Source organism: Cotesia glomerata, linkage group LG5 (assembly GCF_020080835.1).
Source record: "Cotesia glomerata isolate CgM1 linkage group LG5, MPM_Cglom_v2.3, whole genome shotgun sequence".
Taxonomy (NCBI): domain Eukaryota; kingdom Metazoa; phylum Arthropoda; class Insecta; order Hymenoptera; family Braconidae; genus Cotesia; species Cotesia glomerata.
In genome coordinates, this window is record NC_058162.1 from 18,449,762 (window position 1) to 18,476,326 (window position 26,565).

At 27.6% G+C, this 26,565-nt stretch overlaps 3 protein-coding genes across 23 annotated transcripts in view; all 3 read left to right on the forward strand.

Moving 5' to 3' along the window:
- Positions 1-5,068, forward strand: part of LOC123265777 (amphiphysin) — a 71,030-nt gene extending 65,962 nt beyond the window's left edge. For all 4 annotated transcript variants that reach the window (XM_044729675.1, XM_044729676.1, XM_044729677.1 and 1 more), the window contains one exon: positions 3,282-5,068. In XM_044729675.1, the coding sequence (XP_044585610.1) occupies positions 3,282-3,362 (81 nt within the window). In that variant the 3' untranslated portion in view covers positions 3,363-5,068. The remainder of the gene's footprint in view (positions 1-3,281) is intronic.
- Positions 5,069-5,910: 842 nt separating this feature from the next.
- LOC123265782 lies at positions 5,911-7,822 on the forward strand. Of its 4 annotated transcripts, XM_044729699.1 has the most exons (5): positions 5,911-6,115; positions 6,459-6,995; positions 7,078-7,361; positions 7,421-7,545; positions 7,606-7,822. In XM_044729699.1, the coding sequence occupies exons 2-5, from the start codon at positions 6,465-6,467 to the stop codon at positions 7,671-7,673; spliced, it is 1,008 nt and encodes a 335-aa protein (XP_044585634.1). In that variant the 5' UTR covers positions 5,911-6,115; positions 6,459-6,464; the 3' UTR covers positions 7,674-7,822. The 4 variants fall into 4 exon arrangements, 2 of the variants coding, with proteins under 2 accessions (XP_044585634.1, XP_044585633.1); XM_044729698.1 differs by lacking the exon at positions 5,911-6,115 and having other exon boundaries at positions 6,387-6,995; XR_006509665.1 differs by lacking the exon at positions 5,911-6,115 and having other exon boundaries at positions 6,387-6,995; positions 7,078-7,365.
- A 3,626-nt stretch (positions 7,823-11,448) lies between these two features.
- The window catches only part of LOC123265780 (guanine nucleotide-binding protein G(q) subunit alpha), a 66,443-nt gene continuing 51,326 nt past the window's right edge, over positions 11,449-26,565 (forward strand). For 2 of the 15 annotated variants that reach the window (XM_044729685.1, XM_044729684.1), the window contains exons 1-2: positions 13,620-13,769; positions 15,262-15,962. In XM_044729685.1, coding sequence (XP_044585620.1) covers positions 15,845-15,962 — 118 coding nt within the window. In that variant the 5' untranslated portion in view covers positions 13,620-13,769; positions 15,262-15,844. The other 13 variants (XM_044729683.1, XM_044729682.1, XM_044729686.1 and 10 more) reach the window with 12 other exon arrangements.

Below are 26,565 nucleotides of genomic sequence, written 5' to 3' on the forward strand. Positions count from 1 at the left end.
TTGTTTGATATAATTTTTTTAACTATTAATTATATCGAAATCTACCTTCCAATTCAATTATGCTATCAATAACTTTATTTTTGCTATGAGTCTCGGAGTTTATAAATGTAACTAATATTTCGTAGTAACGAAAATAAGCCCTGATTAAACAAAAAGACTAAAAAGTATTTAAAGTATTAAACTTTCAATAATTCAATTTTTTTCAAATACTACCGCAATGGAGACTCTCAAGGCGGTCCAACAAGTCATAGTTAGAAACCTGTAAAAGCTCGGAGATACGATTGACGTCTTAAATAACGAGTAAATGAAGTACTCTAACGAATTGAACTCAACAGCCTTGGGGAGATGGGCCCTTACCGGGGAAGAAATAATGCAACTTCCATACCGTTAAGGGATGTGCTTTGAATGGCTTTATAGTGAAATATCAACAAAAACATACGAGTAATTACCATCTTGTTTCTCACCCCGTGAGGAATCCTTTTCTCATTTTCAATCATTCACTTTATGATTGTTTTTTTCAATTAAGTAATTTTATACTTTTTGGAGTATATTTATTTATAAAGTCAAATTTATGTATTTGGCAATAAAAGACTTTTATTTAAATTATATAAGATGTTTTTAATAAGATTTTTATCATACAAGTATATATTATTATCACATCATGTACGATGTTTTTAAAATTAAAAAAAAAAAAAAAACTGTTTCGAGCGAATCAAACTACATCAGGATCACTAGTTGAGAGTTTTAATCTGTCGGTCAGTTTAAAACAAAAATACTTTTTAGTTGTATTCGAAATTTTTGTCACTGAATTTAACTGTCCAGAGTAGAACAAAAACGATTTTTAAATTTGTATAACAGCTTTTAAATTTGAAATGAATCGGTCTTGACATAAGCTATGATTTTTTTTTAATATTACAAAAATTATTTTTTTAAAAACTATTAATTAACGATATAAATAAATATTCTATTAAATAAAATATGATAAATCCTAGTTTGACTAATTTAACTGTATCACTAATTTAAATTTTTAAAATATGATTTATCTAATTATTATGTTAAGAATTTTTTTATGTTAATAAAAACAAGTAAAAATGACAGATGACTCTCACCTAAGTAAATTTACTAGAAAAGTTATAAATTCAAATAATTCTGCTTACAAGTAATTTTATATAAATTTTCTATTTTAAATTACACAGAGAAATTAACAAAAAAAAGATAAAACATAAAATTTTATGTCTTAGAATTTTTTTGATCAGAAAATATTTTTGTGTATGTTGTTTGTGCCAAAGTTCAGATAATTTTCAATACAGTAAAAGCATCAATTAATTAATAATGACACTATATAAGAAATTTCTAAGATTGCAATATTTCATTATACTCAGAATTAATATTCTCAAATGTTGTTAACATTGGTCTAATTCATCTTTTGACCAATTAAATTCATGTTTTTCAATAGTAGTTTCTCAAATTTAAAAATTAATTTGAACGCATAAAGTCAATTAATCTAATTAGTAGTGAAATAATACTGTACTAATTAATGAAATCGATTACTTTAAAATTAATAATCGTTACATTTATCGTCAATATCTAAGACTGTTTTTTTTTTTAATCTGCATTTATATAGAAAGTAAATTTTTCTTGAATAAATGAAAAAAATGTACTTTTTAAAATAGTATTTATCTATCAAAATACTTTCAGAATTTGACACTCATATAAGATTATTATTAATATCGTAGATAATTAAATAAATTTGAAAACAAAATTAAGTATAAATAATTAAACCTTTTAACTTATAATTCAATAACTTAGTTTTCCTAGAATTAGTGTCAGTAAAAAACAATTTTTCAATTTTCTGTTTGAGGGATTTTACAAAGTTTCACAATAATAATATTATTTTTTTGGAAGAAAAAATTTTTATAAAAAATTAAACCCAAATAGCTCTCTGTATTTCAGCTTTTAAATAATTTTCGATAAATTATTTAGTGAATTAGAATAAATTAAAAAAATTTGGAAATAAATTCAATCAATTTCTGCATTTTTCTTTAGAGTAATTTTACATTTAATTTATCTATATATATATATATATATATATATATATACGCCCTATAGCTCAACTCTAAGGGGTCGCTTTTTTTATTTTAGTTTCCCATTGAATTAACATGGGAAAAATTCTTTTTTGTTTTAAATTGAATTTACACATAATTTACGCAATTTTTCACAAAAAATGATTTCATATTCTTAAAGAAGAGTCTTTTAGCTTTACAAAACTCTAAGACAAAGTATGACTATCTCTACAAAAAGACTAGTTACAGCCATTTAAAAATGACTAAATTTCGAAATTTAAAGAAATAGTTGGCAATTGGGTCATTCCATTTCAGATCGACAAATAGTTGGAATCGATCTCTTTCGATTTGGACAAATTTTTATCAGAAGTTTTCGTTTATCATAAAACGAAGTTCTGCCAAAGGAAAAACAATAAAATAATTTTTTTCAAAAGATATGCAAATTCAAAATTTCGTAATTTTTTCAATTTTGTTTTTGTAATATCTCGAACGCTATTGTAGATATAGGAATGACCTTTTGTTTGTTTAAAAGGGGGCACTTAGGGTTATTGAAAAAAAAATATTTTGGAAAAAAATTTTCGAAAATGCCAAATTTGTCAAATTTTATGATAAACGAAAACTTCTGATAAAAATTTGTCCAAATCGAAAGAGATCGATTCCAACTATTTGTCGATCTGAAATGGAATGACCCAATTGCCAACTATTTCTTTAAATTACGAAATTTAGTCATTTTTAAATGGCTGTAACTAGTCTTTTTGTAGAGATAGTCATACTTTGTCTTAGAGTTTTGTAAAGCTCAAAGACTCTACTTTAATAATATAAAATCGTTTTTTGTAAAAAAATTGCGTAAATTATGTATAAATTCAATTTAAAACAAAAAAGAATTTTTCTCATGTTAATTAAATAGGAAACTAAAATAAAAAAAGCGACCCCTTAGAGTTGAGCTATAGGACTCGTGTTTGGTGAGGATTTTTTTTATATCAAATAGAAACATTTGAGAGGGTGAGAGTCAAAAAAAAAAATTAAAAAGTTTTTTTGAATCACCCTATATATATATATATATATATATATATATATATATATATATATATATATATATATATATATATATATATATATATATATATATATATATATATATATATATATATATATATATATATATATAGGCCCAGAGACTCAACTATAATAATATTTTTTTTTTTTACTTTTGTTTAGGAGGAAGGATGGCTAATGGGTATTAAAGAAGGCACTAATGAAAAAGGAATGTTTCCAGCAAACTTCACGAAGCCACTGTAAGCCTAAAGCTCAATTTGCGACGTACACTCCACTGCTCACAAACCAGCGTCTTTAATAATAAGATATTATAATTTGTAAAAAATAAAAATATTTAAATTGTAAATTCAAAAACAATCGAAAACTGCACGAACAGAGATTGTATCGTTGTATAATTGAAAAGAATCCGAAAAAAAGGTAATTAAAAAATCATTAGTTATAACGAGAATTGAAAGCGAACAACTTAAAAATTTATATTTAAAAATAAAAATATTAATATATATAAATTAAAAGAGAGGACTAAATGCTGGAGGCTGCTCACTGCGGATCATGTTAACGATTAATGGGTCGCAAAGTGCCTTAAAAATCCAGCCGAATATCTGTGCCAATCACTGGTTATATGAAAATAATTTTCACATAATTCTCTTATACAATAAAATAAATATTTATATACAAATATACATCACCGATAATCAAATGAAATTTTTGGTGTATTTGATTTTTATTTAATATTATTAATTAATTAATTACTATAAATCAAATTGATATAAAGAACAAATGAAAAAATCAGTAAAATTATAATGGAGTTGTATGAAAGAGCGAGCGAACGAATAATATTTATAATACGTCTTTCATAACTAATTGTCAATTGGAATAAATTAACACGCGGGGAAATAGCTTATTATTTATGACTGTATGTAATAGCAATTAGCAATGAGTTTAATTAATTTTTATAAAAGTATTATTTTTTGTTTATTAATATTATTAATTTTTTTTAAGCTACTGTTTTTGTCTGATGATAATTATAACTTTTGTTTGTTTATTTGTTTTATAATTTTTATTTAATGAAAAGTTGATGATCAATCGGGTGATTTCCCCTAGTGTGTCTCTAAATTAGATATGAGAGATTCTTTTTCAAACAGCCAAAATATTATTAAATTAAAATATATGTAATTAAATACTTACATATTAAATAAAATATTATTTTATGAGATTGTAAATAGAATAATGAATTATGAGTTTTAGGACTATTTTATAAAATATCTTTGAGGCCAAGATTGCGGTTAAGTAATTTTAAAAAAATTTGTTGATTGCCAATAACACTTAAGTAATACTGTCGAATTAAATTATTTCAAATTAAAAAAAAAAAAAAAACGTATCTGAATCGCCTTTTCAATGATTGTGCAGTTAAATTATAAATAATAATGGTCCAATTTATAAAGTAATAAATAAAATTACAAATATACAATGTATTCATTTACTAAAAGAAAGTAAAACATATTTTATGAAAAACAAATATTAAAATTATTTCATTATTTTAATGTTGTTATTGTATAGTTAAAATTTTCAAAACATTAATTTTATTAATTATTATTGATTATAATGTTAATTATCTATCACATCATTTATATAAAATCTTGTATAGTTTTGAGAAATAAAAAAAAATTAATTAATTGTACTAATACTTAATGAAAGTTGGATGAAAAAATTAATTTTTTTCTTATAAAATTAAGTTTTTTATGGCGAATTCTTGTATTATATAAATGAGATTTTAAAATTAAATCGTTTTAATAAAATAGATATTTTTCATATACACATTAAAATAATTATCGCTCTAAAATGTACTTTAAATACTATCTGCTCCGAGGGCAACAGTTCCGAGGTGGCGATTTTTGGGGCTCCGCTCTCAATAAATTGCATATGAATTTCTATAAGACGCGATTTCAGCCTAAAAAACGGAAATTTATGACCGATCACAGATAGACACAAAAAATATTAATGAGTTGAGCTCGGAGCGAATAAATTTTAGCTCAATCTAAAGTACTATACAATTCGATATTAAAATAAAAATATTAAAGTAAAGTATAAGTAGGAATTTTTTCTTCATTCTGTATGAATGAAAAGGAATTAAGTAAATATATGACTAATTGAGCTTCCGACAATGGAGTTATTATTTAAATATGACATTGTCGCTATACATATTTATAAAAAGAAAACATGAATTATAAAAATAGCGGTCCAACAAAAAAATTTTAATTATAATCATTGAAGAATACTCTATAACAAATTGATCTGTTGCAATTAATTGTAATAATAAAAAAAAAAATACTAAAATAGTGAATAGACTTTAAAGAAAAGAAATTATAGATTTTAATACTTACAATGCTTCGACATAACTGTGTGTCCAATTATAATCTATTGATTTGTGAAGACCGAAAGTACAGATAAAAGATTGTGTTTTTCATTTTTTTTTATTTGAAATTTTTTTTCTTAAATTAAAAATTAAAATAAAATAATTATTTATAGTTAATAGTATCGGTTGGTACACTACATTTTATGTATTATAATTTTATTTGATTTCGCGGTGCTACATCTAGTCGCTTTGACATTTAAGAAATTAATTTATACCTTCTAAAAAAAAAAAAAATTAAATTGATTATTATATATTATTTAATATAAATACTGTTGTAATGTAGTGTATCAATGGATCGATTTATTGTTATGTCATTTGTCATTTTAATGTCACGTTGTTTAATTTTACTTGAAAGCGCCATAAGTCATATCTTCATAACCATAACCTAAAAACAAATATTATTGCATTAATAATTCATAATGTGTCTATCATTCATTCTATTGCCTTTTATTCAATTTATATTATAAATTAACAATAAATAGATGATTGTTTGTATAAATATATTTTATCTATTTTCATATTATATATTATTTTATAAACATTGTTAAATTTACCTCACGACATTTTTCAGGAGTTTGATATTGTAAGTAATCTTATTAACTATCAAATGTAATACTTTAATTATTTATAAGATATTTTTGTACATCTAATTTATTTTAACAATTTTAATTTTGATGTATGAAATTAGACAGAAAAAAACTACAGTAATTATTAATTACAAAAAAAAAAATAAAATTTTATATGATACTGAAATTAACAAACACATCATAAAATTTAGGATTTAATTAAAAATGAAATTATGAAAGAAATTTTTATAATTGAAAATTTAAGAATTTTTTTAATTCAATTTGTTATCAGATACTTGCTAATTTCAGTATCATTTCTTCTTTCACAATTTATAACCTGAAAATTAATTGAAATTGTAGATTAGAATGTCACGAACGCAAGACAAGAAAAATCTACGTTGGAGCGAGCCCGTTTTACACCGTCACTTACCTCAGCCATTGACGTCGGAAAACGAATCTTCATCAGTACGGCACTCGCAATCAACATCACCAATGACCAAATCCTTCGAACAACAGCAACAAATGACAGCTGGTTGCTGCATGTGCTGTAACGAGAAGAAGATTAAAAAAAGTAAATTAAAAGTAAAGCCACTAGTACAAAATCTAAGTCGGAATAATCTTAGTGGTGAAGCTAAAAGACTTCAAGAGTCCTTAGAGTTGCAGCTTATTGCAAGCCAAGTTGATGAGTCACTTGCAAATGATAAGCTAATGGCATTGATTCAACATTTGGATTTAGCAATAAGCATACTTGAAGCTTTACTACATCATCTACAGTCGCTTCAAATGTTACATTTATCTGCCAGTAGAATTTTCAATTTAGGTCACCAGCTTTCTTCTTCATCTTCTGAAGAATCTAATTTTACTGAAGTTACGAATTTTAGTTATCATCTTCATCAAGTATTTTTACTTATTAAACAGCTTTTAAGTAAAAGAAACTTTATTTCGGTCTATTATAATATTTTTATTTTTTTTAATCCAGGCAGAAACGCACAAGGAAAAACAGTTACGACAGTTAAAAGAAATAATCGAAATTTGTTCGATAGACATGACAGTTACCGAACAGTTTCAAACAATGGTGAAGAATCATTTACTAAAAAGAGAAGACATGATAATTGCGGCGAAAAATTTCAAAAGTTTACTTTCAAAGTCGAAGTTAAATTCTTCTCAAATGAAGAAATTACTTCGGCAATACGAGTCTATTTTAAATATCTTTCAATGCAGTCGTCAAAATTTGGACATGGAGTTACCAAAAATGATGCGACTGTAGGTATGAAAGCTGAAAAATAAAACGACAGTATTTTTACTATCATTTTATTGTGCAGGCAATTAATTTCTCTTTCACAAGGACTGCAAATGATTACCCAATTTTACAATGACCAAGATACTAAATTTACAGCAACATTGTTCAAATTAATTGGTGATTGTGTATTGCACGATTTAAGTAAAGGTATTCGAGCTAGACTTTGATGAGAATAGAAGAGTTGTAATAAAACATGTTTTTTATTAGTTGCAGGGCACAAAATAGAACAAGATATTTGCCCAAAGTGTAAAGTTAATCAGGTGGATAAGAAATAAGTGTGGTATTTGGATTCTATTTTTATTTTTAAAAACGAATGAAACCTTATTTATTGACTATTGAAATGATAATCTACTTATAGAAAAATAATACCAAATGCTGCTTCACGGTCTCTACGAGGACAAATATATCTATCTAATTGATTTATTTTTACTGTTATTATTATTATTATTATTATTATTAACTTCTTGAAAAATTTTATATTTACTATTAACTATTAAAATTTTATATTAAATATTAACTATTAAAAAATTAACTTCTTTGCTTAATCTTAATTAAAAATAAAAAATTTTTAATTATTAGATATATTCACCCGAAGATGGTATTGAGTGCTCATACCAACAATAAAAGTGGTGAAAATAAATTTAGTAAATAAAAATTTAATGTAAAATTTAAAATTAGTCTAACATCAATTTGGATCGGGGATAATGGCTTTGAAATATAGAACTCTTTAATTAGTAAAAAATTACTAAAAAAGATCACCGATCTTCGGAAAAAATAGTAAATTATTATTATTATTATTATTATTATTATTATTATTATTATTATTATTACTTTTATTATTAATTGAAGAAAATATTGAGATTTGCAAATTTTTTCGGTAAAAATTATTTCAATGGTTGGAACAATTTGAATTATTTAGAGATTTCACAGCTAAAGCTTCTGTAACTCCGGAGAATTCGAATAGTTTTTAAAGCGGATTTTGACTTTTTTAATATTTAGTCTTTGAAGTTTTTTAACTTCCCGCTAAGAAAATCGAAGATTTCCGAAAATCAGGAAGTTATTGGTTTTACTCCGTTTTGCAAAAATCAAGTTTCCATCAGATCTCGACGATTTAAGGTCACAGGACGCTCCTTGACTACCCCCGAGATGTTGTCACTTTTGAACGACTAAACCGATCGGAACTTACCAAACGGCGTTCCCAAGAGTTCCCTTAAACTTAGATTTCTTGTAAATTTGAACCGATTCGGATCGATAGATTTAGAGAAATCTCAAAAAAGCTAAAAAAAAATTTTTTTTTAAATGTGGTTTTTTTGGAATAACTTTTAAATGGCTATATCGATCAATTCCAAAAACTAATTAGCTCTTAACCTTGAAAAACCACGACGATCGCCGCTAATCCGGTCAAAATCGGTTGATTCGTTCGAGAGATATTGTGAATGAAAAATTTCGAAAAAAGTGTTTTTTTACATAATTTCGACATTTTTTTTCGGATCGTTTTTAATGAAATTAAATAATTATTAGAGCCCAAAAAACCACGTAGATCGCTGCCAAGAATGTGAAAATCGGTTGACTGGTTCGTGAGTTATCGTTGTCAAACTAATTCGGAAAAAGTGAATTTCTCAAATTCCCCAAAATTTTAGATCTGATCAATTTGTGTTCAAAAGTAAATCATAGGATTCGAAAAATTGCGTTGAATGCTGCCAACCGCGTGAAAATCGATTTAGTGATTCAAAAGTAATTGCAGTTTGAAAACTATAAGAATAGTGTTTTATTAAACTTCTTATGAGGCTTTTGAGCATAGAACAGCTAACTCTTTGAGCTCGAAGAGCTCAAAAACGCCATAAGTGCAGTTTTAAGCTCTTAGGTATGGAATTAGAGTGAAGTTGCAGGAATGGCCTTCAGGGTCAACCGTTTTCCTTTTTTTTTTTTTTAATAATTTATCGCAATTTGAAGAATTTCTTTTTTTGCCAAAACTGTTTTTCTAAAAATTATTATCGAGTCAAATTTTTTTTTTTCTCTAAGCTTATTTTGGTAATTGTTGAGTAAAGAGGTATCCAATAATTTTTGGACATAAAAAAACGGAAAATTGGATTACTGATAAATTTTAATAATGAAAAATATTCTATTTTTTGGCGCATTTAACAATATATGATTTAATTAGTTTTAATTGATAAAATTAGAATTTTTATAAGTAAAATCTATTTATAAACTCAAAGAATATAATTGTTGACATTTTGATATTGATGCTTGAATTTTTATAGTTAAGTTTTTGTGACAATTGAATATTTTTAATTTTTTTATTGTTTTAACAATCGAATAATTTTTAATAGAAAATTTTAGAAAATTCCAACTGTTTTTTTTCGACAATTTTTTAACCGAAAAATTGACATTTTACAAAAATTTTTCTTTCCAATTTAGATTGACAATTTAGAGGCTAACATTGAGGACAATTTGAAAATACAGAAAATTTTTTTTCTGATTATTAACTTTTCTAATCTAATCTAATCTAGTGTGATTTAACCTTTTTTTTTTGTATACAAACGACTTAATGTCATATAAAATTAGTCTTTTAATTTTTTTACTTTATTCAAAACTACTCTGCTTCGTCCCACATTGAGAACAAATTTTTCTCACAGGAACTGAAAATTTGTTTCATTTACATCAAAGAAGGAAGGAAAAGATGAATCATCCTAGTTCAGTCCACAAAAGGTCATTATTCTCTTGACGTCCCCGTTTGCTTCCCTTCGTTTAAATAAATTATTTGAGCAAGTATTTATAATCGAATGGATATTTTCAAATTATATGAAAATTACTTTTAGAATTAGTTATCGATAGATTAAATCTAATACACTATAAATATTATTTGAATATTTTTATTTTTAATTATTTAAATAATCACAATGTTGCGGTCAATTCTTAAATATTTATTCTTTAGAAAATAGTAGTAAAGTATGTAAGTACTTAATCGTAAAAGAAAAATTTTAAATTCACGTTTTCCCGTAGATTTTCTTAAAATTTAACTGTATTTTTTTCTAATTTATCTGCTGTAAAAACAAAGTAAAAAGAAAATTATTTCAAAACTTGACTCGGAATGAAAAAAAAAATCAAACATTCCTAAGAAAATTTTTTTGAAAAAAAAAAACATTCATAAATTTTATTTAAATTTCGACCTGTGAAACTTTTCTTTAATTTTTTTTTTTTTAATTTTATTGTTTGAAAAAAGTTTCAAAATTGTTAAATGTCTTCAAATTCGATGATTTATAATAAAAAATATTAAAATAAAATAAAAATGTAATTTTTAAAATAGTATCCAAAAATCGTCAGGTGTCTGCTAATTTTAGTTTCATTTTAAATTCAAATGGTAAAAAATTACAAACTTGATTTCATGATTCTAAAATCAATAGATTATTTTTTTTTCTATTTTATTTAAAGTTATCACTAGAGAAATATTTATTTAAAATTTCATTCAATCAGGTATAGAATTTTTTTAATTTTTAAAATTGGAAATTTTGATAATTTCTAAGATATGGAGAGGGCTTTATTGTTTTTTGACCTTAAAGAATTGAAAACTCTACTTATTGAAGTTTTTTTTTGTTGTATTCTTTGCCGCAACGAAGAATACAATGAAAAAACTTTAAAGTAAAAAAAAAAATATTTGTTTCGTTTTTCATTGAAATTCGGAGATTTCCATTTTTTTTTTAGAGATGAAAAACTGAACAAATTTTAGAAAATGCGTCACATAATTTAATCATTTTTCATAAATTAAAAAAAAAAAAAACATTTTAATTCTGCAATTGTTTTCTTTTAATAATTTATTTTTTAAGAAAAATTCTATGAAATTCAAATTGAACCGGAAACGATGGACAAAAGGCGCCTATTAAGTAACCGTGCGCTACGCAGATAGTATCCCTTCATCCCTGGTCCAGTAACCAATCAAAAACAGTTACTGTATTACAAACAGAAACTGAAGCGGAGAGTGAGCCTGCGCGATCTATCGCCCCAGTGACGAACAAATCCAAAAGTAAAAAGTAACTAGAAGTTGAAGTTGTGTTGAGGGTTTCTAGGGAAAATATAGTGCAGATAATACGTATAATTGTGTATATCTACAGTAAAAGTTTATTGTATGTGTAAGGTGTAATGCGTATGTACTAAAATTAAAAGAGAGATTAAAGCATCCCGCGATAGACAGAGAAAGATAATGAATTGAGGAAAGGGAAAGAGTAATGTCAGACGCCATCTTGCGATAGGCGGTTGCCGTGGGAGAGGCAGCACCGTGGAGCCGCAAGTCTACGGTGTTGTTGAAAAAATATTTACCCAAAATAATAAATGATATAATATATTTCTATATGTAATCATAGTTCTTGATAATTAAGTAATATTAAAATAAACTTGCGTGTTGTGTTATTTGTTATAAATGTGACAACTGCGGTGGATTACAGTGAAATAATAATTGTAATAATAATAAAGAAAAGAAAAGAAAATATACAGTAGATGTGTGTAATAATAACGTAAATAAATATAATATAGTAAAAAGTTTTTTAAAGCACTGGAGGGTAAGGGCCATTAATCAGCCGATCTGATGGGTAGTAAAGACCACCGGGATATTAGGCTCGTGGAAGGGCAGTACCGGGCTGTAGATTTTAACGCGTTTATTTAGTGTCGATTTACTGAAGGAGTAGAGGGAATTTAGAAGTGAGACGGAGACGGAAAGAGGCCCGGTACTAGCTACTATGCTCAGGAGAAGGGTTAAAGAATACGAAATACGAATAGATTAACCAAAGTATACAAAAAATATAGTTAACGATTATATATTAAATATTACTAGAAGAAACTCTTCCAATAGAGATAGCTATACTTATATACGTACATATATTTATGGTATTTACTATATAAGTATATATTTATGGTGCGCACGCAAAACAATATCTATAAAAAAGAATATAGAAGTTGTATTGAGGTGATATCTTATAGAATAATAAACTGTTTTTATCATTCATTTTCATTAATTAATATTCCGGATTTTCGGGTTCTATTTTTCTTTTTCTTAATTATCGATACTTATTTTTATTATAAATATGGGCATCTGTAACACTTGATTGTTTTAATTGATATCATTTTCTACAAAGAAATTGAAATTAACGTGATACTGAAATCAGTAGACATCTGAAAATTTTTTGACTTTTTTTAAGAAATCAATTGGAACCAAAAAAATAATGTTAAAAATTTTTATCCATAGTTTCTTTAATTTCAATGTATCGAATTTTTTATTTATTTGTTTAAAAAATCATGAAAATTATCTGATTTGAGTTCAATGAATTTAAAAGGCATTTATCAAATTTTAAAATTACTTTTTTTTTTCTACTTTTAGAAATTAAACAAAAAAACTATCAATGCAATTTTTTTTAGTACTTATTTATTTTTTAAATAATATCAAAAATTAATCAGATGTCCACTGATATCAGTATTATTTTTTACTATAAATATCTATGAGACTGAGAATAGTAGACGTCTGAGAATTTTTTATCTATATAAAAAGTATCATTTTTAGAAATTAGGAGAAATATTTTGTTAATTGTAATTTATTTGTTTAAAAAAACCAAAAAATTTTCAGATTTTGCTACTATATCAATTTCATAAAAATTAGTCAATTATTTACTTTTTGATAATAATTATCAACTAAATTTTAATGTTTCAGATTTGTCGAAAAAAATCAAAGTTTAACGAAGTAAACGTTGTCATTGATTGAATAGGAATGAATAAATCACCAGATGTGAAAGTCAAATAAAATTTCTGGTTTTAAATGATTTAATAGGTAATTTTTATTCATTTATTTGTAACTTTCTAATAATGCTGAAATCAACAGACATCTAACCATTTTTTGGAATTTTTTAATGAAAATCAAATATTTTTATTAACTACATAATTTTTAAAGTTTCTATGAGTAAATTTTTTTTTCTTCACAATTATTCGTTGCGAAAAATCCTAAAAAAATGTAAGATATCTGAAAATTTCTCAGATAATTATTAAAAAAAAAACATTAATCCTCCATCATTATTATTATTATTATCATCATCATCATCATCATCATCATCATCACCATCACCATCGCCCATCGCCCATTACCCCACCATTAACAAAGCGGAGCGGTTGCAAGTATCGCGATTTTAATCTCGTTAGCGAACACGTGCGCACCGCTTGACTCCATCAGATCACACAGAACTCTGTCGGGGCTTCACTTCATTGTCAATCTGGTTTGGCTAACAAGATTCGCGTGGACAACCGGGTTGATAAAAACCCAGCGTCAGAGTATCACCGACTTGCTATTGCACTCGAAAGTTAAAACCACCAGTTACAAGTTTCTATTAAGTAAAGTAAATAATTATTATTTTTAAATGAAATATTAAGGCAAAAAGTGTTAAATATTTAAATAAATTATTAATTTTATTTATTTATATTCACAAATAGGTCGTGTTTTTTTATTGTCGCATAATTTATTTTATAATTATTCATTAAATTAAAAATGAATTTATCACAATTATAATAGAAGAGGCGACTCATTGACGAACGTGCGGAGAACCAGTGATCGAGTTTCACGATATTTTATCCCCGTATTCCTACGTACCGTGTTCGTTTACTGCATGGTGCTGCTACTGCTAGTATCATTTAGCTTCTCTGTTCCATGCTCTACTGTGTAAATCTATATATATGTATAAGCGTATGTAGTAAGTATGTTTATGTAATTGTCGTGTATGTGTGTAGTGTCAAAAGAGTGGGAGTGAATGAGCGAGAGGGAGAAAGAGACGAACACGGCGTGAGCAAGAGCACGGTGGGTTACCACACCCAACCGCGCCGGGAGCCGAGTAAACGTGAAGCCGATGTGAGTGAACGAATGAAATGGACGAGTAAAACAAGTAAGGAGTTTACGTGAATAAAAAATAATAATAAAAGTCGAAAAAATAGTGACCGAGGGACCCAGAGACCACCGAGTGGTCAAGGGTCTCTGGACAGTGTCTTTTAGGTGTTGTGTAGTTTTAGTTTTAGTTATTGTGTGTTCAAGTTAAAACTATAGATTTTATTGAATTTCATGTTATTATTCATTAATTTCATATTTATAAATATTTTTATTTATCATTATCATCATTATTATTGTGATTATTAGTTTGCGTTTTTATTTTATGTTCTTAGCAACCCTATTTAGGATAATGTAGTGATAATAAGTATTTTAGGGAGGTTTTATTTAAATGGGCATTGAACCGGTTGAGTTTTCATTTGATTTCGCGATATGGATTATGCCTATGAATTTGATTGTGCTGGTGGATTGTATGTTTGTATATGTATGTATGTAATGTAATAAGAGTTACTGTTAAAGCTAAGAGCAAGAGGCAACACACATTGCGCGGGGTGAAAATACGCGCGCGTGCGTTTACGCTCTCCAGTACCTATCTTCATCGTCCTTATCGTATCCTCAGCTTTTAGCTCTCATCCAGTTTAGTCTTTTTTTTATTAAAAAAAAAAAACCGTTTAAGTAGATTTTTTTATTTGAGTGTCAATTTTTAAATATTTTACATATATTTTAGATTTTTTACTCCATATTTTGCGTGTATCGATACATATTTATGCATGTGTGTCAAGTGTACGTGGATATTATGTGGGTAAATAATTATTACCGACAGCACCACCAGCAGCAGTAGCAGCAGTAGTCGTCATAGTTAAAAAAAAATATTCTTTTTCGTCCTGTGCTTCTATTGTTTCATATTTACCATCATATTTTTCATATTTTATTTATTAATTATTACTATTAATAATATTTTAAGTTTATTATATTTATAATTAAAAAAAAAAAATATTTTTTCTTATCTTCAGTGATTGGCTCTCTCGTGCACGCGGGTGATTGATGTGTCATCGTGGTGGTACATATATATCCAAATGAAGGAGTTGGCTGCGAGTGAGAGAATCGCGATAATGGACACAAAGTTTTGTTCAATTAAATGAATATTAATATTTAAGTGACAAAGGATTAATAATAATAATAACAACAAAAAGTGTACAAGTGAAAAGGAAATAATCGTGTTGAATAAAACGACAAGGTGCACTGCTGGCAGTTGCTACTACGAAAACGACGACGAGGACGAGGAAGACGGAGATAAAGACGAGAACAACAACGACGACGACGACATTGATCATTATCACCGTGGCATCAAGATAATATCGGGCGAAACGAGGCAGCCGAGAAGCAGCCGCCTCCTGCCGCCTGCATTGAACATTTACAGGCAGCAGCAGAGCAGGCACACTAAATTCGCTAACTCGCGCTACCTCTACCCCTCACCTCTTCCTTTTATACATCTTTACTCTCATCATAATTGTCATCCATAATATTATTGTTATTGTCATCATCAAACTCATTAACCTTGACAACCTCCTCGTGAGGATTTGGCTGGTTTAAATCATGGCGTGCTGCCTGTCGGAAGAGGCCAAGGAACAAAAACGTATTAACCAGGAGATTGAGCGACAACTTAGAAGGGACAAGCGAGATGCTAGGCGGGAACTCAAATTGTTGCTTCTTGGTAAGAAATTTTTTTCATTTTTAATTACTATTCATAATCACTCAGTCAAATTTTAATTATTATTATTATTCATTATATTTTTTATGTGAAACTTCTACAAAAGAAAATATTAATATTGTCAAGTAGTAATATTTATTTTGATTACATCATGTAAAATGAGTAATTTTTGTCTGCATAGAAAAAAAAATATTCGTTTAGACATCAATACCATGTTTTCTTGTCTTGAAAAATAATTTTATTAGAAGGCAACTGAAATCAGCAGATACTTGACCATTTTTATTGGTTTATTTTTAAATTAAATTTGGTACAAAAAAATAATTTTGAAGTACTGCATTGATATGGAAAATTTTTTTAATTTATCTTTATAATAAACTATTTTTAGAAAAAAATTCTAAAATTGTCAGTTGATTTGAGTATCATCTATTAAAAGTTTTCAAACCTATATTTGAAGTTTTTAAACCTAATCTTATAGTTTTTTCTGAAAATATTCCAAATTGTATTGATAATTTTTTTTACTATAAAAAAATATCTTCAAATTCGCAACACTATAATTATTATATTTTTATTTTGAATTAATATTTTTAACTTTCTTCTGTTAATTTTTTAAAAAATTTGAAAAACTATTGAAGAAATCTTTAAATAGTAATACTGCAATTGGATGATGGTTATAAAAAAAAACTAATATAATTGGAACCAAATAAAGTAAAGAAAAACTTGATAAATGTACACTATTACAATCTCACTTAAAGTTATTCTTAAATTTTTGAAGAATTTGATAAGATGAATATTTTTGAATAGTTTATTTTTTATTTGAAATATCGAATATTGTCATAAAATATCAATTAAAGTAACAATCGTTAATACTTATTTTTTATAAAGAAATATTTACATCTATATGTTTATAATTTTAATATTGTTCAGAGGTGGTCGATAAAAAGAATAACTCATTCATGGGCTTATTGGTTTATGAGTTATTTTAATTGATTATTGAACATAAATTTGGTAAAATATAAATTTTTAAATCTATTAATAAGTATTTATTAGTTACGATGTTATTTTTTTTTTTAATTTTAAAAAACTTGGTCCGACTAACGATTCTTCAGTCTACAGTTTACTAAAAATATCTAGGCCCATTAAATATTGGATTCGAAAGTTGAAATGAACCCAAAGTTTCTGAAAGTTATAAACTTCTAACTTTTTGGTAATTTATAGAAAGCTTGACAGAAGTTACTGTATGTATATATACATATATGCATACGTAAGCCCTTTAAAGTTTGAACTAAACATCAGAAGATGACCGTACAGAAGTTCTGAAAGCTTGAAATAAAAAATATTTCTTATTCTTGTATTAGACTTCCCAAAAATTTATTTTAATTAGGAAGTGAGTTTTTAAATTGACAAAAATTTTTTATTTCTTAGTACATTTTACAAAAAAATCATAAACCATAGTTTAGATATATCTAAACATTTTCTTTAATATAGTTATTGATATTCATGTATCGATGAATGAACAATATGATTATCACCATATTTCTTAACATTGCTTATAATTCGAAAATTATGATGAGATTATTTAAGATTAAAAATCTGAAATTTTTCAATAGTTATAATTTTTGAACGTGTTTGATTTTAATTTGATTGGCGGCATTCGATGCAGTTTTCTGAGTACAAAAAATTGTCTGATGTCTGGAGTTAATTTCAACATATATTTCAAAAGCTATTGAGAAAAAACTTGAAAAAATGATTTTTTTTTTCTATTTTTTGAATATCTTTGAAATGACTGGACTGATTGACTTCAAAATCTCATTAGATCGAAGTCTCAATAAACACTTTCGAACGCTATGTCGCTCATTTCGATCAGTTGATTCGTTCAGAAAATATCGTACGACAATTTTTATTCACACACACACACACACACACACACACACACACACACACACACACACACACGCACGCACGCGCACGCGCCCGGACGTCCAGCCGGGAATAGTCGAAACGGCTTCCTACAATCCCAAAACATGGAGATCTGATGGAACCTTGCATTCTAAAATTGGACTGAAATCAATAACTTTCTGCTTTTGAAAATTATTAATTTTCAAAACGGGAAGTTAAAAAATACGCATAATAAAAAAACGGTCACCTAATCTGTCATTTATGAATTATTTTATAGATATTCAATTTATATCAGGAAATATTTTCTTGAAAGCTCTGTAATTTTCAAATATAAATATTTTTCAATATGCAAAATATATAACTGTAAAGTTCGATTTTGAATGAGTGGCGTAATAACCAACGAAACCAACAAAAAGTGTTGGAAATCACTTAAAATTAATAAAAATTCAGAGTAAATATTATTTAGATAATCAATTTATTCTTATAAGTACATAAATTTTTAAAAATCGCTCACTTATTCAATCACTGCATCTATTATATAGTTGATATGATCTAATAAGCTTGAATTTCTATTAATCATATTTGTTTGCTCATTCATTACTTATAATGGTGTATGGTCAAGTAGAAAATATTATTATTGTACTAATACTTATAAGTTTTTTTGTTGTTGTTGTTGTTATTACCATACTCGGCGTATTTAAATAAAGTAGAATAGAATAGAATAGAATAGAACGAGTTGAATGAAATCGGCGAGTGTATCTGACAGATTGATTTAAATACGATAAAACTTGTTTACTTTTTTCGATACTATTTTTAAAACTTTAAGTAATTACATAAATTAACACCGAAAATAAAATTTAAATTAGTTAATTTTTTTTATGTTTATGCACTCAATGAAAAATTGATTACAATTACAACAAACCGATTAGAAATCGTCATTTTTATGATTTATATGCTGAAAAATATGTATGAGTGTTAATAAACAAAAATAAAATTAAAAGTTGTCCATTTACATTACTTATATTATTGAATTAAATATTTAAAGTTACCGATAATAGAATTGAATTGGAAAAAAAAAAAAAAAAAAAAAAAAAAAAAAATATCTCGTGGTCAGGCGCCCTTGAGATTATGATTCATGCGGAGGCCGTGACAATTCCGCAAAATTTATATTCTCGAATCTAACATAGACTTAACCGTCATGTGTACGTCAAATATTTTTTTTTTAATTTTGTTTTCACTTTATTAATGTAATATTATGTTATTCAAAAATAGAAAAAAAAATTATTTAATTAATCGAACAATAAAAATTTGACATTGTGTATTTAATCAGTCTATTTCTGTCAGTTTAAACACTCACACAACATGTGCCTGAAGGCAGTTATTAGGTTGCTAAGTTGCTACGTATTTAATTTTGATTTTAATTAATTTTTGTTTTATATTCTAATTACGATAAATGATAATATTGAAATGATTCTATTCATTAAAGTCGAAATATGCTGGTTATATTTGAATTTATTATAGTTGAGAAATATTCATTTAGGTATTTGAATAAATATTGATTAAATATTCAACGTAGTGATGATATTGAAAACAAAGTTATTTTTTCATTGCACAGCTCAAACTAAATTTTTTTTGTAATCGTTATTTAAATGAAATCATTTATATTATTAATTGTTAAGTTACTTATTAAACGAAAAATATGTTTTTACCTTTAGAATTTATTTTGAAATGAAAAAAAAAAAATAAATAAATAAATAAAAACGGGAAAACTTTCCTAGTCATCAAATACAAAGTTTTGACTGAAGCACCTAAAATAATAGATCGATAATGATAATCCAACAAACGAATCATACTAAATGTATACATTTAAAAAAATTTAGTTTTCATAACCATATGTTGTTCAGATAAAACTACCGGCATCTTGTTTAGTCATAAAAATATTTAAATATTTACCATCGACACATGGCGGAAAAGTAGCATATCGGTTGAAAATTTTTTTGAATTAATTAATTTATGAAGTAGTTATATTTTTTAATAATATTGTATTTTTTCAAATTGTACTTAGCATTGAGAATTGTAAAAGTTTGTACAAGTTATCAAATTATGATGTTTGTCACTAATGGTTAGTAACTCTTAAGGTAGTAAAAATCTTTTAACATTGTTGCATTTAACATTGCGTCTTATGAGAAATTACGGTTTAGGTTTTATTTAACAAAAAGTACCGTTCATATTTCAATAAAAATTAAGATAACAGAAAAAAAATGTATAAAATTCTTGTAATTATTAAAAGTAATACAAATTTAGAGAACTTGATAGTTCAAATTAATACAAAACTATTATAAATGTACTTTAAAATGCACGTGAAACAAAAAACTTAAATTGCTGAAATCAAAGTATTGATAAATTTAACCACATTGATAACTTAAAAAGCAATTGAGGCATTGTATTTTTCAATGAGCAACATGTCCGAGACTATTGGTGTTCTGCCACACCTTCTTGTGGGTTACTGAAAAATTTGGTGAATCTCGAGACATCCGCAAAATTCGTGACTTGGATGATTCTATCATATTTTGGTGTAATAATTTCATGAATTTAAGATGAAAACATGGTTCGAGAATTATTAACTCCAAAATAATATGATTTATTAAGCGATTGAGTTAAAAAAAATAATAGACAGAAATTTATGAATGTCAATTTTGTTATTATTGACATTTTGATTGATTCTTGTCTTTTTTCATTTTATTTATTTATTTTTTTATCTCAAATATAAAATTCAAATTTATTACTCATTAGAAATTATCGTAATAGTTATGAAAAAATATGGATAAAAATAACTAAATGAATAATTAAACGAAAAAAAATATACTTAATTGTATTATCAAAAATACAAATAAAATTCACCGCAACTTTCAACACATAATATGGATACCCACACAAAAAAATTAAAAATGAGAAAGTAATGGATGCACGGAAAAAAATTTTCTTTAAAAATTTCCGTAAAGCCACGGTAATCGTGGAACGTTGTGTAACCTCCCAAATTTTTATCATTGCTGAAATAAAATTTACCAAAAACTGTTTCAGTTACCGACAAATGGTACAGCCAACTCATGATGTCCTACGATTACAGTACACTGTAGTAATTTTTCTGGGGAATCCAACAGTAAATTCTAAAAACATTTCTTTCCGTGTGATAAAACAATCGTAATTGTGGTTTGATGAAATCTGTTAAGCAAAAAAACATTTTGACCTCTTAATTTGCGTATGCAAGAAAATCATCAAGCAAATAAACTACATGATTATTCTCTTACCCAAAATTAATTGATATAAAAAACGAAAAGTACAACACGGAAACAAATACTTTTTTTATGCAATACAGATTTATTTAATTATTAGAATCTGCATTTAAAACTTTAAAAAGACTAATTGTATATAAAATTGAAATCCTGGATCGACTTTTTAACTTCTCTCTAAGAAAATTGAAAATTTTCGAAAATCAGGAAGTTACTGGTTTTACCCCGTTTTTCGAAAATCGAGGTTGTATTAGATCTCGCCGTTTTGAGGTCCTAAGAAGCTTCCCTGACGATTTTTACGACGGTGTCCGTGCGGCTGTGTGTGTGTGTTTTCAAATATAGTTTTTTTAGAATAACTTTTAAACGGCTCTACCGATTAATTTCAAAAACTAATCGGCTCTTAACATAAAAAAAACCACATCGATCGCCGCTGGGCCGGTCAAAATCGGTTGATTCGTTCGTGATATATTCCCGACTAGAAATTTCAGTGAGGCAGTGATTTGGTGCAAGTAAGGCATGCCGAATTCTAAACTTGCGGTAAGTGAGGCATCCAAACCAGGCCGAAGTTTGGGATGTAACGCAGTTGCGAGACTCAGCCTAACTTGGCTTCCTGATTAGGCTGCAGTTTGGAAACCACACTTGCTGGTGATTATCTAAACCTCATTCGGTCCGAATTTGGCTACCTAAGTAGGTAGCATTTCGGAAACCAAATTCGCAAGGAAGAATCCAAATTTAATTCTATCTTGGTTTTTAGCTTTTTTATTATCGAGCGAAAATTAATAATAAAAAATGCTTATTTTTACATCTACTCTTACTATTTTAAGTATAAATGTGGAATTTAGAACTAAATTTTTCAAATATTTCGTGAATAAAAAAAAAATAAATTTTTTTTGCTTTCATTTAATATTATTTTTTATTATTTAATTTTAGTTTTTCGGTAATTTTTTTTTTATTTTTTGACGCGTTTTTTTATGTGAAGAAGTTTTTTTTGATTGGTAGATTTGATAGTCAAGGGGGAAGGAGATGATGTAGGAGTTAGATACATAAGTCACACATAACACAACTTGACTTCACACTCGCCTTAATGGTAATTATTAATTATTAAAAATTGTACATGTCGAACGCGAGACTCGAACACCGTACCCGACGCACGAGAGCCCTATACCATACCGCGTCGCTACGCCGATGATGAGCGACTTCGTGCCTCAAGATACTTATAATCACAGTCAATGTTCGGCTTGCCTAATTTAAAACAAATAAGATTCAAATTGGGGTAGCCTAAGTTCGGAAAGCCAAGTTCGCTCCAAATTGGCAAAACTCAGGTTATCGTTACTTGAAACCAGTTCGGCATTCCCATGATATATCAGACTTAAGGAATCCATGAGACTTTCCTAGTTATGTCCAAGTTTGGCAAGCCAAACTTCAGCAATTATTTATGGTTACCGTTATTACAAATCAGTCCGGCATTTCCATTATATGCCGGACTTCGGCAATGCTACACAGTTTCAGGATCACAACCAAATTTGGAATATTTTCGGCATGCCAATTTTCGTTTTGCCTACCTTGGTTTGTATGAGGTGCAACTTAGGCAGGCCTAAGTTAGGCAAACCAAAGTTGTCCCTCACTAATTCTTCGGCATTCCTCACTATAATTTCTAGTCGGGAGTTTGACATACTATTAGTAAGCCTGACTTGCATAAAGTCACGGATACCGAAGATTTGCTGAAGTTTAGTTTGCCAAACTTGGGTGAAGCTTGGAAAACCAACGGCAGTCCAAAGTTTGACATAATATTGGTATGCCTGACTTGCATGAAATCACAGTTACCAAAGATTTGCCGAAGTTCGGTTTGCCGAATTTGGGCGTAGCTTGGAAAAACTACGGCAGTGCCGAACTTTGGCTTACCTAAAGTGGAATTAATAAGGCGTGAATTAGGCTTGCCAAAGTTCGGAAAGCCAAACTTGCCCCGAATTGATTGTTCGGCAATGCCTCACGAAATTTCTAGTCGGGTTGTTGACAAAAAAAAATCGAAAGAAGTGAATTTTTCAAATTTCTCAAAAATTTTAGGTCTGATCAATTTGTGTTTAAAAGTGAATCGTAAGATTCAAAAGAGTGCGTCGAATGTTGCCAACCGCGTGAAAATCGGTTTATTCATTCAAAAGTAATTGCAATTTGAAAATTTAAAGAATAATGTTTTATTAAATTCCCATCAGATTTTTGAACTCGAAGAGCTCAAAAGCATAACAAAGCTAACTCTTTGAGCTCGGAGAGCTTTAAATAACACATAAATCATATTTTTGAGCTCGAAGAGCTCAAAAACGTCATAAGTGCAATTTTAAGCGCTTGAGTATGGAATTAGCGAGAAGTTACAGGGATGGCCTTTAGGGTCAACCGTTTTCCTAATTTTTTTTTAGTAAACAAACCTACCAAGATCTAGGTTTTTGACCGTGAAGTTAGCTTATAGAAGTTTGACACATCTAAAATCATAGTACACGGAAAGAAAATTGTACGAAAAATTACGATGAAAACATCACTTCATACTTTATCAATCATAAATTAAAAATAAAATTTTTTCTCATTATATTAATTTTTTATTAATGAACTAAAAAAGTATGGTTATAGTCACAGTATCTATTGATCGTATCAACAATTTAATTACACCATTATAGACAATTTGTAATGGTAGGAATGCTAATAGGTCGTTTTATCAACTAAGTGTCGTTACAAGTAATAACTTGTGTGTTCTTATTGTTGGTTTATCTGTTAATAATTCGTCAGGTTTTATTTTTAATTATTCATCATTGACTATGAGAGCTCAGTTTGAATACCATTATCAAAAAATAATTGGATATTTAATAGAGATACTTAAAACATTTGTACCAGTGAATTCAATGTATTGTAAGGTATAAAAATCTCTCATTACTGATTCTTCTTTGTATTTTTTTAAGAAAATCACCCCGTGTGATTTCCGTTTTTCGATATAAGTGTTTTTGAAACGATATAACGCATGTTGTAAAAAAAATTTTCATCTCAAAATATTTTTGCCTACTGTTAAAATATCAACAAATATACGATAAAAAATTCAAACTTATGTTTTTATCGTTAGTCGAAAAAAAAAAAAAAAAAAAAAAAAATCCCGAAAAAAGGTGAAGAAACCGGTCGTCACACAGGGTTACCCCCTTAAGTAGTGGTAAAAAAAATTTTAATTTGTAATAGTACTAGAGATTGAAATTAAAAGCAGAATCTGAGAGAATATATAGACTTACTTTTTAATAACTCCTAATCCACAGATTCCGTAGAATCTGGCGCCAAGTTCCGTTCAAATCCGTTGTAAACGGAGCGCCAGGCTACTGAGTGTGTTTACCGTAAGCAGAACGATATTTTCAGGTTGCAAAATTTTATTAATTCTACAGACCTTTTTAACTTCCCGCTAAGAAAATCGAAGATTTTCAAAAATCGGAAAGTTATTGTTTCACCCCGTTTTGCAAAAATCGAGTTTTCATCAGATCTCGACGTTTTAAGGTCCTAGGAAGTTTCCCTGACCACCCCCGCGATGTTGTCACTATGTGTGTGTGTGTGCGCGCGCGCGCGCGCGCGTGTGTGTGTGTGTGTGTGTGTGTGTGTGTGTGTGTGTGTGTGTGTGTGTAACTCGCTTATAACTTTTGAACGACTAAACCGATCGGAATCTACTAAACGGCGTTCTAAAGAGTTCCCTTAAACTTAGATTTCCTGTGAATTTGAACCGATTCGGACCGATAGATTTTGAGAAATTTTGGAAAATCTCAAAAAAATTGAGAAAAAAATTTTTATTGAAAGTGGTTTTTTTGGAATAGCTTTTAATCGGCTTTATCGATCAACTTCAAAAACTAATCCGCCTTTAAGCTTGAAAAACCACGCCGATCGTCGCTAATCCGGTCAAAATCGGTTGATTCGTTCGAGAGATCGTGAACGAAAGAAAACCGAAAAAAGTGATTTTTTGACATAACTTTGTCATTTCTTCTCGGATCGTTTTTGATGATATAGAATAATTTTTAGAGCTTAAAAAACCGCGTCGATCGCTGCCAAGAACATAGAAATCGGTTGATTGGTTCGAGAGATATCCTCGATAAAATATTTGGAAACAAGTGTTTTTTGAACATAACTCCGACATTTTTTGGAATAACTTTTAAACGGCTGCACTGATCAATTTCAAAAACTAATCAGCTATTAGCATGAAAAAATTACGTCGATCGCCGTCAAGCCGGTCAAAATTGGTCAATTCTTTCAAGAGATATGAACGAAAGAAAACCGAAAAAAGTGTTTTTTTGGAATTACTCCAAATTTCTTAGTTTTATCAATTCAAACTTGAATATTCTTCATGAAACTAAAAAAATTGCGTCAAATGCTGCCAACCGCGTGAAAATCGGTTGATTTATTCAAAAGTTAGTGCGGTTTGAAAATTAAAAAAATATTGTTCTATGAAACTTCCTTTTGAGCTCAAAAGCATAGAAAAACTGTCTTTTTAAGCTTGAAGAGCTTAAAAAAACACATAAATTGTATTTTTGAGCTAGGAGAGCTCAAAAACATCATTAGTGCAGTTTTATGCACCTAGGTATGGAATTAGCGGGAAGTGGCACGAATGGCCTTCAGGGTCTACCGTTTTTCTAATTTTTTTTTTTTCAATAATACTTTATAATAATACGTTATATGTTATATTATCAATATTAATTAATCATGGTCATTGAAAATAATGAATTCTATTTAAAATTAATTAAATTCACTAGCACAAACTATAGCGACCCAGATTTTTAGATCCTGACTTTTTTCTTATGGAGAAAGTGACATGCCACAGACTAAATAATTCGAGAATGCATGGTTATCCTTCTATAGATGGGAAACTACAGTTAAAAAAAGATATTTCACAGCTTGCACCTACACCCGCCAGAGTGCGCTGGAATTATTTCTACATAAACTGTAGCTTCAAGGGAATAGTTTGCTAAGAAAAATACAGCCAACGTGAGATTTAAGTTGGCATCAATTGTCAATTTTTATTATAATTACAAAAAATACTAAAATCCGAACAAAAACAGTTTTACTGTAAAAAATTGCGCCAAGTCCACGTTCATAAGACTATTAAGAAAAAAAAATTTTTTTTTCTTTACAAAAAGATGTAAAATAAAAAAATTCAAAAATCCAAGTAATCGATATAATTTTATATAATTTTCGGAAATTAAAAAACATTTTGTTGTAAATTTAATAATTAAAGAGATAATTTTGGAACGTACTTGGTGTGCGTCATTGTTTATGTCAAATTCTTTTAAGTCCTAGTAGATAGATTTTATGAATTTCATAAAAAGTTAAATATTTTGCATAAAATATTTTGCATTCCATGCAAATCGGGAAAATGACTAAGATTTTAAAATTTTTCTAGTTAATTCTAATTT

Bases quoted from the DNA above. Each gene is read 5' to 3' on its own strand.
- LOC123265782 (XM_044729699.1), top strand. From the start codon at position 6,465: ATGTCACGAACGCAAGACAAGAAAAATCTACGTTGGAGCGAGCCCGTT. The intron at 6,996-7,077 runs GTATTTTTACTT...TTTTTAATCCAG, and splicing joins TTAGTTATCATCTTCATCAA to GCAGAAACGCACAAGGAAAA. The intron at 7,546-7,605 runs GTATTCGAGCTA...GTTTTTTATTAG, and splicing joins ATTGCACGATTTAAGTAAAG to TTGCAGGGCACAAAATAGAA.